Source organism: Leopardus geoffroyi, chromosome C3 (assembly GCF_018350155.1).
Source record: "Leopardus geoffroyi isolate Oge1 chromosome C3, O.geoffroyi_Oge1_pat1.0, whole genome shotgun sequence".
Lineage (NCBI taxonomy): Eukaryota > Metazoa > Chordata > Mammalia > Carnivora > Felidae > Leopardus > Leopardus geoffroyi.
In genome coordinates, this window is record NC_059338.1 from 38694896 (window position 1) to 38713646 (window position 18751).

Here is an 18751-nt window from a genome sequence, read left to right on the forward strand (position 1 = left end):
TTTCGAAATTTAACTGCAAAACTTTATTAAAACTTTAATAATCAAACAGCCTAAGGATATAGAGATCAATGAAACAGAATTGTAAATCCAGAAATAAACTTGCACATTACAGTTAACTGACTTCCAACAAAGTTGCCAATACCATTCAATTAGTTGAAAAAATAGCCTTTTCAACAAATGGTGCTGAAAACAGTTATACGTACATATACAAAAGAATGAAGTTGGACTCCCATCTCACACCATATACAAAAATTAACCCAAATGGATCAAAGACTTAAATGTAAGAGATAAGACTACAAAACTCTTAGAAGAATGCACAAGTATAAATCTTCACAACCATATATTAGGCCATGGTTTCTGAGATATGACATCAAAAGTGTAAGCAACCAAAAGAAAGAAAATAAATTTGACTTACCAAAATTTAAAACTTTTGTACTGCAAATAATACCATCAGAAAAGTGAAAGACAACCCAAAGAATAGGAGAAAGTATTTGCAAATCATGTATCTGATAATGGACTAGTTTCCAGAATAATAAAGAACAATTACAACTCAACAATAAAAAGATAAATAACACAATTTAAAAATGGTCAAAGGATTTAAATAGACATTTCTCCAACGGAGATAAAAAAAAATGGCCAAAAAGCACATGAAAAGATGCTCATCATTAAAAATCATCAGAGAAATGTGTATCAAAATCATAGTGAGATATCACTTTCTACCTATTAGGAAGGTTATAAACAAAAAGACAAACATAAGAAGATTTGGTGAGGATGCAGAAAAAATGGAACCCTCATATGCTCCTGGCAGAAATGTGAATGGTACAGCTGCCTTGGAAAATAGTTCAGCAGTTCCTTACAAAGATAAACAGAGTTATCGGCAACCCCATTCTTAGTTATATACAGTCAAGACAGTATATATACACACAAAACTTGTACACAAATGTTCGTAGCAGCATTATTCACAATAGCCAAAAACAAACAAACAAACAAAAAAACTAGAGACATGTCTCTATACTGGGGGTGCCTGGCTGGCTCAGTCAGTAGAGCATGCAACCCTTGATGCCATGAGTCAAGCCCCACATTGGGCATGGAGCTTATTAAAAAAAAAAAAGAGTCTTGGGATGCCTGGGTGGCTCAGTGAGTTAAGTGTCTGACTCTTGACCTTGGCTTAGGTCGTGATCTCATGGTTTGTGAGTTCAAGCCCTGCATCAAGCTTAGTGCAGAACCTGCTTGTGATTCTCTCCCTTTCTCTCTCCCCACCCCGCCTACTCTCTCTCAAAATAAATAAACTTTTTAAAAAATCCCTACACTGATGAATGGATAAATAAAAATTATATACATGAAAGGGAGTATTATTTGACAATAAAAAGAAATGAAGTAGTGATACATGCTACAACATGGATGGACTTTGAAAACACTATATTAATGGAAAGAAGCCATTCTTAAAGGACTACATATTGCATGATTCCATTTATATGAAATGTCCAAAACAGTCAAATCTATAGAGACAGGAAGAGATTGGTGACTACCTAGGGCCAGGGGAAAGAGATGAGAGATGGAGAGAATGGCTAAGGATTTCTTTCTGAAGTGATAAAAATGTTTAAAAATTGATTTTGGTGGGAATGCAAGCTGGTGCAGCCACTCTGGAAAACAGTATGGAGGTTCCTCAAAAAACCAAAAATAGAACTACCCTATGACCCAGCAATTGCACTACTAGGCATTTATCCAAGGGATACAGATGTGCTGTTTTGAAGGGATACATGCACCCCAATGTTTATAGCAGCACTATCAAAAATAGGCAAAGTATGAAAAGAGCCCAAATGTCCATCGATGGATGAATGGATAAAGAAGATGTGGTATATACATACAATGGAGTATTACTCAGCAACCAAAGAATGAAATCTTGCCATTTGCAACTATGTGGATGAAACTGCAGGGTATTATGCTAAGTGAAATTAGTCAGAGAAAAACAAACATCATATGACTTCACTCATATGAGGACTTTCAGAGACAAAACAGATGAACATAAGGGAAGGGAAACAAAAATAATATAAAAACAGGGAGGGGGACAAAACAGAAGAGACTCATAAATATGGAGAACTGAGGGTTACTGGAGGGGTTGTGGGGGGGGGGGGTGGTCTAAATGGGTTAAGGGGCTTCAAGGAATCTACTCCTGAAATCATTGTCACACTATATGCTAACTAATTTGGTTGTAAATTAAAAAAAAAAAATTAAAAATAAAATTTAAAAAAATTGATTTTGGTGATGGTTGTATAACTTTTTTTTTAATGTTTTTATTTATTTTTGAGACAGAGAGAGACAGAGCATGAGCAGGGGAGGGGCAGAGAGAGAGGGAGACACAGAATCTGAAGCAGGCTACAGGCTCTGACCTGTCAGCACAGAGCCCGATGCAGGGCTCGAACTCACGGACTGAGATCATGACCTGAGCTGAAGTTGGACGCTTAACCGACTGAGCCACCCAGGCGCCCCGGTTGTATAACTCTTAAAGCCATCGAGCTGTACACTTTAAATGTAAATTGAGGGGCGCCTGGGTGGCGCAGTCGGTTAAGCGTCCGACTGCAGCCAGGTCACGATCTCGCGGTCCAGGAGTTCGAGCCCCGCGTCACTCTGGGCTGATGGCTCAGAGCCTGGAGCCTGTTTCCGATTCTGTGTCTCCCTCTCTCTCTGCCCCTCCCCCGTTCATGCTCTGTCTCTCTCTGTCCCAAAAATAAATAAACGTTGAAAAAAAAAAAATAAATAAATGTAAATTGAGGGGTACCTGGTTGCCTCAGTCCATACAGCATGAGACTTGATTTTGGGGCTGCTAAGTTTGAGCCCCACACTGGTGTAGAGCTTACTTAAAAATAAAATAATGGGTGTAAGTGATGAATCACTAAACTCTATACATGAAACTAATAATATACTGTATGTTAACTGGAACTTAAATAAAAACTTGAAGAAAAAAATAAAATCTTTTTTAAAAATTAAATAAATAAATAAATAAATAAATGTGTAAATGTGTAAGATATATAAATTATATCTCAATAAAGCCATCCAAAACATGAGTGCCAAAGATAAGGATGTAATATATTCCCTATGGTAAATGAAAGTAAGTACAATACAATTCAAGAGCTAGGATGAAGTAAAAACTAAGAGAGTCAGGATGCCTGGGTGGCTCAGTTGGTTAAGGGTCCAACATCGGCTCAGCCCGCATTGGGTTCACTACTGTCAGCACAGAGCCTGCTTTGGATCCTCTGTTCCCCTCTCTGCCCCTTCTCTGCATGCGCACGCTCTCCCTCTCTCTGAAAAATAAACATTAAAAAAACCCCACAAAACTAAGAGAGTCTACCACCCTCAGACTTTTACTTAAATACCTAAAGAAGCACATCAGCAAGGATAGTGAACCTAGAAGGAAGGTCATGAGATTCAAGAAATAGTAATCACAGAACTTGGAAAATTTTGTTGATAAATTTAATCCTTGAGTGCAGAAAAGCAGTAATGAGTAAACTGTTTTTTAATAAAAGAAAAACTAACATTCTAGACACAAAGAAAAACATTGAGGAAGAGGTGTGCTTATTCAATGGGTAAAGTGTAATAAGGTCCTTGTCTTGCACAGAAGGGGACTTGAAATAATGAACAACTCCACACTATGTTAGATAATTTTAGAAGTCTGGTGTGCTAAAATTTTATAGGTAACACTAAAAGAAAAGAAACACAGCATATAGCTTCCAAACCAGAAAAAAAAAGAATAAAGAAAATTCTACCAACATGATAGAAGGCAAAAGAGAGAGAGAGAGAGAGAGAGAGAGAGAGAGAAAGTAGTCAAAGAAAACACCTATATTTGCAAACTAAAAAATACTCAGAGCTAGACATGTCAAGACTTGGAAATATGGCTAAAGCAGGACTTAGCAGCCTTCAATGTATTTATTGAAAAATAACTCTCAAACAAAGTGTTCAACTCAAGAAGCTATAAATTACAGAGAAAACTCAAGAAAGCAGGAAGACCATACTAAAGATAAGATCAGAATTCAAGGAACCAGAAAACTTAAAAAAAAAAAAAAAAAAAAAAGACAGACTAAAAGCTGACTTTTGAAAAGACTGTAAAAACAAACAAAACCAGGGGCGCCTGGGTGGCGCAGTCGGTTAAGCGTCCGACTTCAGCCAGGTCACGATCTCCCTGTCCGTGGGTTCCAGCCCCGCGTCGGGCTCTGGGCTGATGGCTCAGAGCCTGGAGCCTGTTTCCGATTCTGTGTCTCCCTCTCTCTCAGCCCCTCCCCCGTTCATGCTCTGTCTCTCTCTATCCCAAAAATAAATAAAGGTTGAAAAAAAAAAATTAAAAAAATAAAATAAAAAAAAAACAAACAAAACCTAAAGCAAGATATTACGAAAAAAGAGAAAGCATAATCAATGTTAAGAAAGAAAATAATCATATGCGGAGGAGACTTTTCCAATAGAAGCAGCTAGTATATACAATTTCACACCAACAGACTAAGCACAAGGATGAAACAAATACTACCAAAATATTTTCCAAACAAGTATTACCAAAATCAATTCAAGAAAAAAAAAACTGAAGAAATAAATAATCATTAACTATATTAATGGTTAGAATACCTAGCCAATGGCTAAGTCAAATAGCACCCAACCACCCAGTAGGCTCACAGTTTTATAGATGAATCTTATCAACTTTTCAAAGAGCAAATAACCTCTATGTTTACAAACTGTTTTATGAGGGCAGTGTAACCTTGATGACATTAGAAAAGGATAGCATGTTTTGTTTTTAAGTTAATTTACTTATTTTTGAGAGAGAGAGAGGATGTGAGGGCATGGCTGGGAGAGGGTCAGAGAGATAGAAAGTGAGAGAGAGAGAGAGTATCCCAAGCTGACTCCACACTGCAGAACCCAGAACCCAACTCAGGACTCGAACTCACCAACCATGAGATCATAACCTGAATCAAAATCCAGAGCCAGACACTTAATGGACTGAGCCACCCAGGTGCCCCAGAATAGCATGCTTTAAACAGCACATGTTCATTTTGTGCGTGTGACTACAGATGCAAATATACTAGAGGTAAATATATTAAACAAAGTGTAAGTATAAAGTATATGCAAACTTAATTCCACAGTGTATGAAAGAAAAAATATATTACTAAATGGGGTTTTCCCTATAAATGCAAAGATAACCAACAGAAAAATCTGTCAATGTTTATTTACCATATTAACAGAGTTAGAGACAAAAAGCATACTCTCTAAGGGCACAAGGGAACTTTATGAGTGGCAGAAAGCGTTCTATATCTGAATTGCAGTAATAGTTACATACTTGTATATATTTGTCAAAACTCAAACTGTATGCATAAAATTGATGTACTGTATTATATGTAAATTATCCTGCAATAAAGTTAGTTAACAAATACATGATCTCAGTTGGGGCAAAAAAGTATTCAATAAAATTATACACTTATTCATAATTTTAAAATATTATGACCACTATCACTGCTACTAGTCACCATTATACTGGAGATTCTAATCAATGTAATAAGACAAAAAAAGATGTGCAGGAAAAAGACAAAACTCACCATTACTTGCAAATGGTACGATTATCTACATTTTAAAAAATCTAATTGGAACTAGATAAACCATTAGAACTAATAAGAGTTCAACAATAAAAATCAATGGTGTTCTTAAACATTAGCAATATTCAATTATAATATATAATCCCAAAATGTTACCAGTTATCAACTCTTGATTTCAGTTCAGGTCATGATCTCACGGTTCGTGAGTTTGAGCCTCATGTTGGGTTCTGTGAACTGAGCATGGAGCCTGCTTGGGATTCTCTCTCTCTCTCGGTCTCTCTCTCTCTCTGCCCCTCCCCTGCTTGCACACACACTCTCTCTCTCTAAAAAAAAAAAAAAAAAGGTCCAGAAAAGACCCCCAAATATATGGAAACTTAGCATATTAGAGTGTGACATTACAAAGCAGTGGAGAAAAGATGGGGGTGGGGGGAATTATTATTCAATAAATGATGCTGGGACAACTGGCTATCAGAATTAGATTCCTTCCTAAAAAAAAAAATTCAGATGGATACAAGACCTAAACTTGATAATCGAAACAATAAATATCAAAGGACCTTTATGTCACTTGGGTAGAGGATTTCTTAAAGACACTCAAAGAACAAATCATAAGGGGAAAAACCTGGTAAATCTGATTACATTAAAATTTACATATAATGTCATTATAAATAAAGTTGAAAGACAAGCCAAAAATTGAGAGCAAGTATTTACAGTGTTTATAACCAAACAATCCAGAATATGTGTACATGTGTATGGATATGTGTCTGTATGTATGACTCTTAGAAGTGAATAAGAAAAGCTCAAACAACTCAACAGAAAAACGGGCAAAGAATATAAATAGAGGCAACTCACAGAAGAAACTGTAGGAAACATAAGAAAGTATACTCAACCTTTACTACTAAATGCCTAACAAACTGGCAAAAAAAAATTTTAAATGTGGATATGTATGTGTATATATGTATATATCAGATATACAAATATACATATAATATATATATACACATACATACATATATATACACACATATAGAAAGCTTTACAGTAACAATTATTAGCAAAATATGGACAAGAATATGTACAATGTCAAGAGGGGAAAAGTTACAGAATATGATCAGTATGATATAATTTATATAAAAATTTAAAAACAAATGCCACATATTATTTATGGTTACACATCCATAAAGTAAAAGCATAAAAATACAGATAGGAAAGAGCCACTCAGCTTGAAGATAGTGATTACTTCTAAAGTAAGAGGAAGGCAGGATAGGATGATGAGGGAGTAAAGAGAACATTTCAACTATATCCATAGCTTTTAGTTTCTAAAAAGGTCTGAAACAAATTTGGCAAAAATGTGAAGAGCCCTTAAATATGGGTGGTAGCAACAAAGATGTTCGTTATGTTATATTCCATATTTTCTATATGTTCGAAATATTTCAAGAATTTTTAAAAAATCAACTCTTCCCAGGGTATTTGGGTGGCTCAGTCAGTTAAGGGTCCGACTGTCAAGTTTGGCTCAGGTCATATCTCTTAGTTTGTGAGTTTGAGCCCTGCGTCAGGCTCTGTACTGACAGCACAGAGTCTGCTTGGGATTTTCCCCTTCTCTCCCTTTCTCTGCTCTTCCCCTGCTCACATTCTCTCTCTCAAAATAAATAAACTTTAAAAAAAAGTCAGCTTTCAAATAAATTTAGTATCATTTAATACTCTAACAAAAAGAAAAAAACTTTCAAGAAGTTCCCATAAAAGTTTTCCCATGTAGCTTATTCAGACTTTTAGGTTCTATACAAATTTATGCTTTCTATTTTCCTCCTAAGCCATTTTAATTAATTTTGCATGATTTTACCAGTTTGATGTATTATAAGCTACACAGTATCATAAGGTATGCCACTATAAATGATGGGATTTATAATAAGGTTATTATTATATCGTATTTCTTTACAAACTTGTACTTATGTATTTTAGTTCTATATTATAGAACTCCTTATCTCTTGTGATTGATAATACAACCTCAATAAGTAGGCAGAACAATGCTATAATATTTAGTGACAGAGCTGGAATTAACACCTAAAGCATCAGGCTCCAAATGCAGAACTCACCATAAAGAAACTGAGGTTAAAGAAATCAAGGGACTTGCCCCAAAATATACAGTTAATAAAACTATAAGTTAATTTTGCTATGCTTAAAGAACTTATGCTATTCTAAGTTTATAAATATTATGAAAATGTAGAATGACAAAATCTCAAAATTTATCCAAAACACAGATTCTAATTATTCCTCTGCTTAATTCTGAAGTCAGAATCATATGATACAGAGGATATTTTCCACTAGTACTACATAACTGGAATGGTAGGAATAAAATCACATAGACCTTCAAAAGATCATTTATGTAAATTTGTTTTCCCTCTTAAGATAAAAGGTTACAAATTTCTTTAGAGGAAAATTAACTATATCTAAAAAGTAATACTTGGGGGGCTCAGTCAGTAGAACATGTGACTCCTGATCTTGGGGTCCTAAGTTTGAGCCCCATGTTAAGAACAGAGTTTACATTAAAAAAAAAAAAGTAAGGGGCGCCTGGGTGGCGCAGTCGGTTAAGCGTCCGACTTCAGCCAGGTCACGATCTCGCGGTCCGTGAGTTCGAGCCCCGCGTCGGGCTCTGGGCTGATGGCTCAGAGCCTGGAGCCTGTTTCCGATTCTGTGTCTCCCTCTCTCTCAGCCCCTCCCCCGTTCATGCTCTGTCTCTCTCTGTCCCCAAAATAAATAAAAACGTTGAAAAAAAATTAAAAAAAAAAAAAAAAAAAAAAAAAGGAATACTTGGGTAATTATGATACCACAGGTATCAATTATTATTTTTACGTTGTTCAAAACAAGCATATGTCAACCACTGCATTTTGGCAACTTACCCTTTTTAGTGAGCCATGACAAGCATTAGGTCCCAGGTTAATTTTTATTTGTCAAACACAGTGAATGCTGTGATTTTAACAAACTTCAGAGTATCTTTACACTTGTACATCCCCTTCTTGGTTTATCTCATTGGCTTTAGGAGGTTTAGGAGCGGTAGGGGACATGTTAGAAAATAGTGCACAATTTGACAAAGATTAACTACTCAAAGCCGTAAGTTTATAAATAGCCCATACAAATAAATCAAGGTCTTAACTGTTTTTCTAATAGTTCAGAAATGGTACTTCTGAATGCCAAAGGAAAATACCAAAAGGTCTCTTAGGAAAATCTTTTCAAATTTTTAAATGTAAGAATACAGCATTTAAAAAAATATATAGATCCACATTTTTAGCAATGCAAATTCTATTGCTAAATTTACATAAATTTGTATCAATTTTATTTCTCTGTGTTTTAAAGGATGCATCTAAATGGAAACAGAGTTGAGTTCAAAGGTATATCAAGTATGCATATCTCTTAAGTTCAACATTATATTTTTATTGGATTTTATTTTGTAAATGATGAGAAACCAATGATGGTTATCACCGTGGGAAGTGACACTACGAAACTTTAATAGTATAACTTTAGCTGTAATTCAAAGAATGGATAGTATAGTAGCAGCTAGAAATGGGAGGGTATTACAATAGAAGTTAGAGATTGAAAAGGTTTTATATTAGTCTAGGTCAAGGGAGAGCTTTATACAAATTCAGACACAAATTCAGATACTCCTGGAGATCCTGAGTCAGTATTTTTGGAGCAAGCTCTCATAATCTTAGGTGAAGAGCTAAACACAGATGACTGGTAGTGAGAGCATCAAAGGGAAGATACCCTTCACGCTGACACCTTTAAAAGAATATCATGGACTCATAAAAATTACAAGCGATGCTTCACTTGTACCACAAATGAACACTGACTCACCTGGATCAGGGTCATATTTTAGGTCCAATGGATGTACAACAGGGTGGTACTGCTTCTAAACACAATATAAATTAAACAGATTTAATCGTTTAATCCTTCATATAAACATTTCCTTCAGCTAATGTAAGCACATATACTATTAGTCAGTAGAATCCTTCTTTTTTTTTGGAGGGGGGTGAGATGCTGAAATCTGCTGGAGAGGCGAAAAGTTCAAAGTAAGTCTGAATTACAAACTAAGTCTTTTATAGTAGCGCCACCTACTGCGTACACTAAGAAATAGCACCATTAAAAACGCTGAAGAAAAGCGAACAAGCAAATTAAAGGCACGGAGACTGGATTTTGGATTTAAAGGACAAGGTAGTCTCCAAATTACGGACAGACTGTTTTTCAAAAGTTCCTTTTAAGGCGTCTGGGACTCAGAGCTCCTATGTCCACAGCAACTCTGTTTCACGCTACCATGTCAGCACACTAAAGCCTACACAACTTTTGATACGCTGGGACTGCTAAGAGCGGAAGTACAGAAACAGGACCCACCTGCTGGCTTCGGCAGCACATTTACTAAAACTGGAACAATACAGAAAACTAGCACGGCCCTTGCACAAGGATGACACGGAACAGGATCCACAATTCAGCAAAAAGAAAAAGGAAAATGTTCCGCCTTACTCCTGTCCAAAGCCAGCAGGAGACAAAAATGTTTTCTAAAAGAGCTGTCTTTAGTATCCTTACCCCATCCATCCATTTTTCATCAGTTTTTAAACTTCCATTTCACCCAGGCCTGCTAACTTTCTCTCTTGTATGCAATACTGATTACTAGGTTTCTTTCCAGGAAAGAAGAGGGTAGTAGTAGGGAGAGAGAAAGTAAATACATTTTGAATGTTTTCCCTAGGAAACACTAAAAAGCAGTGGGGGGGAATGGAGTAGGGTATTTCTTTGAGAACTGTTATGGCAGAAAATAAATGAAAAATTCTGCTTATATTTTTTCTCGTGGAATAATGACTAAAAGTTTTAGGTAAAGTAACCATCTTTACTGTCTAAAACAATTCCTGACAAAAAAAGCAACAAGAAGATTTATACGTGAAAGTATGCTAATTTCAAAAATTAATGACAAACAGTATAACATAATCTAAAGCAACATGTATTTCTCACTCCAGAGGCAATGGCATTCCCAGCAAACCTACCCTCGTCCCATCATGACTTTTGGAGCAAAACAAATTACACACAATTCATAAAGCAAATTTCGGTGTTATGAACAGGTACTCAACCTTCATCATCAGTTTAACTAAAGGGTCTTCCAAAATATATAAACATACACAAATAATATGCAAACACAAACGACACACAGAAAGAAAAGGCTTAAAAGATAAATTTATTTTGCCTTCTTGGTCTCAGAATTGTAAAGTCATTGTCAGTCTTTCATCTTCAAATTCTATTTTAAAATCAGCTGTGTTTAAAATCTAGTATGACTTAGAATAGGAAAAAATCTTACAAGAGACAAACAGTAGTAATTGAGGAAGAAAAGGCAAAGAAAACAAAATGTCATTTATGCCACATAGATCTTATACTTTAATTTTTTTATTATAGTAAAATAGACATTACACAAAATTTACTCTCTCAAAGATAAATCATCTTACCAGAATTTCTTGTTTTGCTTTTATGGTTTTGATGACACATTCAAGGATCTTTCTGGGATACTGCTTACGTTTTGTGGCTATATCTACTATGACTTCATCAAACTGATCTTCAAGTACTTTGATATCAGAATCTATTTCAAGAGAAAAAATATTAAAAATTTTCTTAAAATACATTGGTTATATTCTATATAGTAATGTAATACAGATAAGCTAAATTTAGAAAACAAAAAATAATTAAGAAAAACAAATACGGTAAGTTAATGTATGACCCCACTTTGGTGATTAATTCATTTACTCGTTGAAAAATCAATTACTGAGCACCTATGGGAAGCTAGGCCTAAATCAGAAAAATACAAAGATGAATATAACGTGATCCCTGCTCTCTAAGGGATCACAGTTCACTGGAAGAAACAGGAAACTACAAAACAACTTGATAAATTCAACAGAGGTATGAACAAAATGCTATTCAGACACAGAACAATGGAACACTAACTCTGCTTGGGGAATTTAAGACTTTAAACAGAAAGTAACATTTGAGCTGAGCCTTGAAATCTAAATGTAAATCCATTAGATTAAAAAAAATGTAGGAAAAAAATACAGAGAGAAGCATTTTAGTCAGAGGAAGCTGTATTTGCAAGATCATAAGAGTTTTGGGGAAACTGTTCTAAAAGTTCTAAATGGCTGCAGGATAAAGCATAAGGAAAGAAGGATGATATAATTACAAAAGAACTAGACTGTAAAGGGCATTTAATGTCACAGTTCCTAACATGTTTTGAGTTTATTGTGTGCTGCACCAAAGCTGTGACAGTAGCATCGAGTTGGTAAATCTGAAATAGACACAACTGGATAAATAGTAAGAAAAAGTAAGAGACACAGTGACTTTAGAATTTCTTTGATTTAGCTAAAACTCTGTTATCCATTGCTTTCCTGTTTTAAAATAGTGACTCTCAAACTTCAGCAGAATGAAAAATCACATGGGGACCTTGTCAGAAGAACAGAAATTTTGATTCAACAAAGGCCTCTGAAACGGAGCCCCAAAATTAGACACCCCGGATGAAATGAATGCAGATGGTACATCAACCTTATTTTGAAAATCATCTTAAAAAATAAGTAGTTAAAAATACTAAAGAGCTAGGCCATTGGCTTAACTGGCCTCACAGCACATGCGTTCTGCTGTATCAAAGTCTATGCTGGAAATGTATCTATTTTATTGAGTAGAAGCTTCCTTAAGAAGTCTGAAATAGTAATATACATATTTTTGGAAACATTTCCAAACATTGTTGATATATATCAGCATATATATACATACTGGGTAAAGATTAATGACCTATATCAGGTATCTCTCATTCGTGTGACAAATACTCATTAAGTCCAACTAAATTACTTCTTTTGAGAGTATTATGAGAAAATCAGCCATTGCTTACTTTGAATACTCACTTAAGTGGGCAGCCCTCCCTAAATTTTAATTTATCCATTTAAAAAGTTCAATCATTAGCCTGAAATAATAATGTACTATTTCACAGTTAAAAAAAAGTCCCCCAGCTAAATCTTTTATGTAGGAGGAAAGTGGTTTCTCAGCGCCACCTAATGATAAAGCTACAAAACTGAAATGTATAAACAATTTGAGGAGGGAGGATTTTGTCACCCAATGTAACAAGTATTTACTAGGTACCTACTATGTGCCAAGCTAAGTGTTGGAAATATAGTGATAAGAAAAATAAATATAGCCCCTGCTCTCAAGGAACTTACGCTTTAATTCTTAAATGTACCTGGTCAAACCTAAAATCAAGTCCTTTCAGGGTAGTTACAGAGGAAAGGAGAAGGTTGATTTCACTTGTATATTCATTCATTCTTTCATTTCTCCACTCTTTTTTAAAATGATCCTCGTGAACAAAACAGACAAAAAAAACCCTCTCCTTTGTGAAATTTACTTACTGCTTCTGTGTATTAGATCAGATACAAATCCTTTTAATTCTATCTGCTGAATATCCCTTGAACACTTTTCTCTCCTTTCCTACTTAGGGCAAGTCTTCACCATCTTTTACTGTACTACTGTAATAACTTCCCTAAGATCAGCCTGCCTTGAATTTCTCTCTTCTCCAATCCAAACCCTACACAGCGGGCAGGTAGCTTTCTAAAACACAAAGCTTTTCATGTAAATTCTACTTTAAAAATCTCCACTGGTTTTCCATTTCCTACAGGATAAAATGCAAATTTCTCAGCAAACTCTCAGGGCTCTTTGTGATATGGCCCAAATTTATCTATCTGGCCACATCTGCCATTAGTTTCCCCAATTCATTTTTGGTATTTTCCAAACATATCACTCCTTTGTGCCTTTGCATATGCTGTTTTCTTTGCTTCAAATGTCCTTCCTCCTTTTCATCTAGCATGCTGTCATTTATTAAATGCATTTAATTTAATAACAATCCACTCTGTTAGGTCTTCTCCCCCTTCCCAAACAGTATAGTAATTCTTCGTCCATTTCCTTCCATTAACAATGAATTCCTAAATGGTAAGGACCAGGTATTCTCATCTACGTCCTAGAATTTGGTATAATGCCTGGTGTTATCAAGTGCCCATGAAAGAAGGTAAAATTGTAGTATTCTCAACTATTTCCCCTCACAGTTATAAGGAGGAAAAGGAACAAAGAATAACCATACTCCAGCTAGGCTGCCAATTTATTAGAAAATACATATCTTAATCTATAAATTGATGAATCATATTGCTAAAGGCAGCCTGGAGCAAACAATAAAGCAATTCCAAAGTGACTTCACAGAATAAGAGTCAGATAAAGATACAGAAAAGACTGTGTAGTTCGAAAATTCTCTTAGGTGATTGTGATACACCCCCTCTCCCCTACTAACTGGCAATCACTCTGATATTTGGGAAATCTAATGTTACTGCTTTTACCATTTTAACATATAAACCAGAAAGTGAACATCGGTGACTCTGAAGAGATAACTATAATAATCCCAAGGATTAGACATGAAATTTTCTGGGCAAAGTATTATCTTAACGTTGACAAGAAAAATTATAACCACAGAGGTTACTTGATGGGCTTGCAATCAGCTCAAGAGTATAACTGGATCAAGTGATATCAAGCAGTGATACCAAGTTATGCTGGTCAGCATCTCTAACATCACTATGGGGAAAGACAAGACACTCTGACCCTCTTGTCAGGGTAGTCCTTCTCTCAGACACTGTTGCAAAATTCTGCCTCTCTTCCCACATAGATCATTCCTTTTCTACTAATTTTGTCCTTCCTACACTGACCACTTTCTATTAAAACTTTGATTTCTTCAGATACGTCAAAATCATTAGTACAATCAAATCTTCTTTGAAGAAAATAATCTGTCTTTAAGGAGGTTTCTCCATATATTTACCTCATACTTTACATGGTACTCTTATAATTTAACTTCATACTTCTAAGGGTACTTCACTATCTACTCTAAGGATCGCCTGTAAAACTACAACTTGATTTATAAGGTATTAATCACAGAAATTCTCGGGGCCTGTTTTTTTTTTTTTTTTGTCTGGAGATAGCTGTACAGTATTTTCCAGTAAACTACTAACAAGGGTACTTTCAAAGATTAATCAGATTCTTGTTGAGAATGCCAGATAGCATATATATAGAATCAAGGTACCTACTGTATTGTTTGCTTCAGATTTATGGCTTCCATAGTCTTTTAGATTCATTTCCTTCCCCCATCCCCCTAGTGAAGGAAATTTTTTAAATGGGACACTGAAAATGGGGATTAAAATTAGCATCTGAAATAAAGTTAGCTACAAAAATAACTCAGAAATGACACAAGGAAGAAGTTAATACACATACCCATAAAACTATCTGAAGCTTCCTGCCATGCTTGCCCATTAATGCTGACATTCTCTTGCACAGCTGATTCGAAGGTCTGAAATAAATTCACAATACTCAAGTCACTAAAAATAACTTTAAATATTGAATTAAAACATTTTTCAAAATAAGAATTTCAGATTTGTAAATAATATCAAGAAAAGTAGATTAGCTTATTAGTATATTCTTTTCAATTAAGTACTATTCCATCAGTCATTGACTCTTTCTACATTTTAACTCTGATTTAGAGTCAGTTGAATCTCAAAGGTATAAGCACTACCTACATATGCTGCTAAACGAGCGTCGGTGTTAACAACAGGGAAGAATTGCTTAAAAGATAGTGAAATTAATTTCTACTTCATAAAGGACTCTATTTTTTAGAGATGTACACTGAGATATACAGAGATGAAATGGCATGAGATCTGGCGTTTGCTTTAAATTAGGAAGTGTAGAGGCACCTGGGTGGCCAGTTGGTTGAGCATCTGACTTTGGCTCGGGTCAAGATCTCACAATTGGTGAGTTAGAGCCCCATGTCAGGCTCTCTGCTGTCAGCACACAGCCTGCTTTGGATCCTCTGTCCCCCTCTTTCCCTATCCCTCTTGTGCTTGCACATGTGCTCTCTCTTTCTCTCAAAATAAATAAACATTTTAAAACAAATATACAAAAATAAAATAAAATAGGAAGTGTAGGGACACCTGGGTGGCTCAGCCAGTTGACTCTTGATTTCCACTCAGGTCATGATCTTGCAGTTTGTGAGTTTGAGCCCATCGGGCTCCTTGCTGACCATGCAGAGCCTGCTTGGATTCTCTCTCAGCCCCTGCTGATATGTCTCTCTCAAAATAAATAAATAAACTTAAAAAACAATTTTTTTTTAAATAATAAAAAGTAAAATAAAATAGGAAGTGTAATGGGGCACCTGGCTGGCTCATGTGACTATAGAGCATGTGACTCCTGATCTCAGGGTTGTGAGTTCCAACCCCACTTTGGGTGTGGAAACTACTTAAAAAATAAATAAATAAAATAGGAAGTGTAACAAGATTTTGGTAACTGTTAAATTTGGTGATGGATACAAGGGTGTCCACTGTACTAGTCTGTTTTTTGTAAGGTTAAAAATGTGTACATTAAAAAATAAAGGACTAAAGGAATTTGATAGTACCATTAAAATTTTAAATGCACACTCCCTATTACCTAACAATTTCACTTCTAGCAAAGTATCCTAAAGAACTATTCCCAAAAAACATAAAAAATGCATTAGAAATATTTATTAAAGCACTATTTGAAATTGTGAAACATTGAGGGGAAAATCTAAATCACAATTTGGAAAATGGTTAAATATACTATATCCATATCATGCAACACTTAAAAAGAATGAAGTATATCTCTAAAAACCATTGCCAAATAATAAAGACATATTTGATAGAAAAAAAAAAAAAGCTAACCTGCTACATTAGCATGACACTATTAACGTAAAAAACAAAAAACTAAAACAACAAACAGAGAGAGAGAGATGTAAAACCATAAAAAGGTATAGACGGGGTGCTTGGGTGGCTCAGTCAGTTAAGCGTCTGCCTCCTGATTTGGGGCCAGATCATGATTCCACCATTGTGAGATCCAGACCCCAAAGAGCTCTGTGCCCAAAGTGTGGAGCCTGCTGGGATTCTCTCTCTCCCTCTCTCAAAAGTAAACAAATATTAACAAAAAAAGTGGGGGGGGGGGCAGTATAGAAGGATTACACCCTCCAGGCCTTCCATAATAGTAAGTTACTTCCAGGAAGGAAGGGGGATAGGGGAGAGGAATTCAGACTTTTGTTTTATGCCTTTGTTACTATGAGAATGTATTTTACACATTTTGTATGAGTAAAAATAAGCATAAATCAAATAATGACTGATAATTATGGGTTAAATACACTTTAAAGATTTTATAAATTAAAATCCTTACTTTATCCATGGTCATTCAAAGATTATCTCAGAACACAAACTGTAATACATTTCATTGCAAAATCATATCAATCTAATCTTTTTTTAAGTTTATTTGAGAGAGAGTGTGTAAGCGAGGGAGGGACAGAGAGAGGGAGAAAGAGAATCCCAAGCAGGGTCTGCATTGTCAGCACAGGGCCTGGTGTGGTGTTCAAACTTGCAAGCCCTGAAATTGTGACAAGAGCAGAAATCAAGTGTCAGAAGCTTGACTGACAGCTACCTGGTTGCCCCAATCCAATTTTTTTTTCGAATTTCCATTACTACATTATGTGGTTTTAGCTAAAGAGATATGTCAGCATACTTAAGCCTCTGCCTTTTACCTGCTCTTAATATAAAACACAATAAATTCCTTGGTAGTTTAAGTCTTCAAATCTTTATCTTCTAATTCACTTAATCATCCGTTAAATAAGGTATGATAGGTTAAGCCAAGCTCCTTTTTTTTCTGTAAAGTAAATGTTCTAAGTACATTAGCACTTCCTAGAAAGGGACAAATTCTAAGATCATAATGCAATGAAACAGTCTTTCCCCAAAAACTACTAAAAAGGTCCTGAGGTATGTCTCTATTATCGTTCCCTTGCTTGCAAGAACGTAGTAGCAGAACTACTCTACACAAAACTGGAACACAGAATCACTACCCAGGCACTGTTCCTTCCTTCTTCCATTTAACCTTTTTTTTTTTTTTTTTTTTTTTTTTTTTTTATTGTTTGCACTGTGGTCATTCACAGAGTGTGAATGAGTTTTTGAACTTTTTTCCCCCCAACAGATAGACTGTGTGCTCCTGAAGACAGGTGGTATCTATCCCTCAATCTGTTGTGTCTTTCCCCCCCCAAAAAAAAGCTTCTTCAGGGCTTTGCAAAATATGAGAAAGGAAGGGGAAATGTTTTCAGGGCCACTGAAGTTTACAATCAAGGCCCCTTCCTTATCTACTTTAGACTTACAGAGAAAATGTTTTCGCGGACTTTACATGAAGTTCTGAAACAGGGAAATGGAAAGACCTAGTTTAGTGACTGACTGATTTCCAGGATTACCCTTTCCAGGAGTCTATGTCTGCACTGTCCAATAGGGGAGCCATCTGCCACTTTGTGGTTATTGAGGCCTTAAAATGTGGCTAGTCCGAAAGGAGATGAGCTTTAAGTGTAAGACACCAGATTTGGAAAGTTTAGTACTACCAAAAGAATATGAAATTTCTCGTTCATTTTCTATTATGACAAGTTAAAACGGTATCTTGGATACAGATAGAGCGCGCTAAATGAAACATATCATTAAAGTTAATTTCACCTATTTTTTCTTCCTTTAATTTCAAATTACATACATAGCTCCTTGTATTTTTCTACTGGACAGCGCCGGCCTTAAGCGATTAACGATACCCGGCTGACACTAGCATCTATCTCGTCCCCTTGCGTTTCTCGGGCCGCTTCTACGCGAGCGGGCGGCACCGCTAACTTTGCGAAGCCCGGGGTAGGCCCCTTCTGAGCCCTCAGACGGTGCGGGTTAAGGGGATAATAAGACAAGAGATGGCTACTGGGCCCGTACCCACTGCACATCTCGCAGCGCAGGCTCCCGAATCTCCTCTGGCAGCGCGTCCCCCAGCTTTTCCACAACGCGGCCGCACAGTTCTAGCATTTCCGTCACGGCCCGCTTCGAGGTGCAGCGCACCCGGAAGTCCTCTCGGGAGGTGGCGGCGACCGAAGCCCCGTCGTCCGCCCCGGCCACTGTCTCCACGTCCCTCGGAGGGGAAGGGACCACCAACACAGACGCCCGCGCCATTTCTCCTGTTTGAATCGCGGGCGGGAACTCTGGGAGCGGAAGGGCGGGGTCTCACTGGGGAAAGCAGCACGCGTCCGGCCGGAATCTCAACCCGCCGCTGCGGCAGCGTTC

At 36.3% G+C, this 18751-nt stretch overlaps 1 protein-coding gene and 1 pseudogene across 2 annotated transcripts in view; one reads left to right on the forward strand and one right to left on the reverse strand.

The window, feature by feature from the left end:
• Positions 1-18734, reverse strand: part of NSL1 (NSL1 component of MIS12 kinetochore complex) — a 39420-nt gene extending 20686 nt beyond the window's left edge. Inside the window, exons 1-4 of one of the 2 annotated variants that reach the window (XM_045452488.1) lie at positions 18407-18734; positions 14880-14955; positions 11048-11178; positions 9417-9471 (exon numbers count right to left, since the gene is read on the reverse strand). In XM_045452488.1, coding sequence (XP_045308444.1) covers positions 9417-9471; positions 11048-11178; positions 14880-14955; positions 18407-18640 — 496 coding nt within the window. In that variant the 5' untranslated portion in view covers positions 18641-18734. The remainder of the gene's footprint in view (positions 1-9416; positions 9472-11047; positions 11179-14879; positions 14956-18406) is intronic. The other variant, XM_045452487.1, reaches the window with a different exon arrangement.
• On the forward strand, positions 9952-10047 carry LOC123587084 (annotated as a pseudogene).
• Positions 18735-18751: the final 17 nt, after the last annotated feature.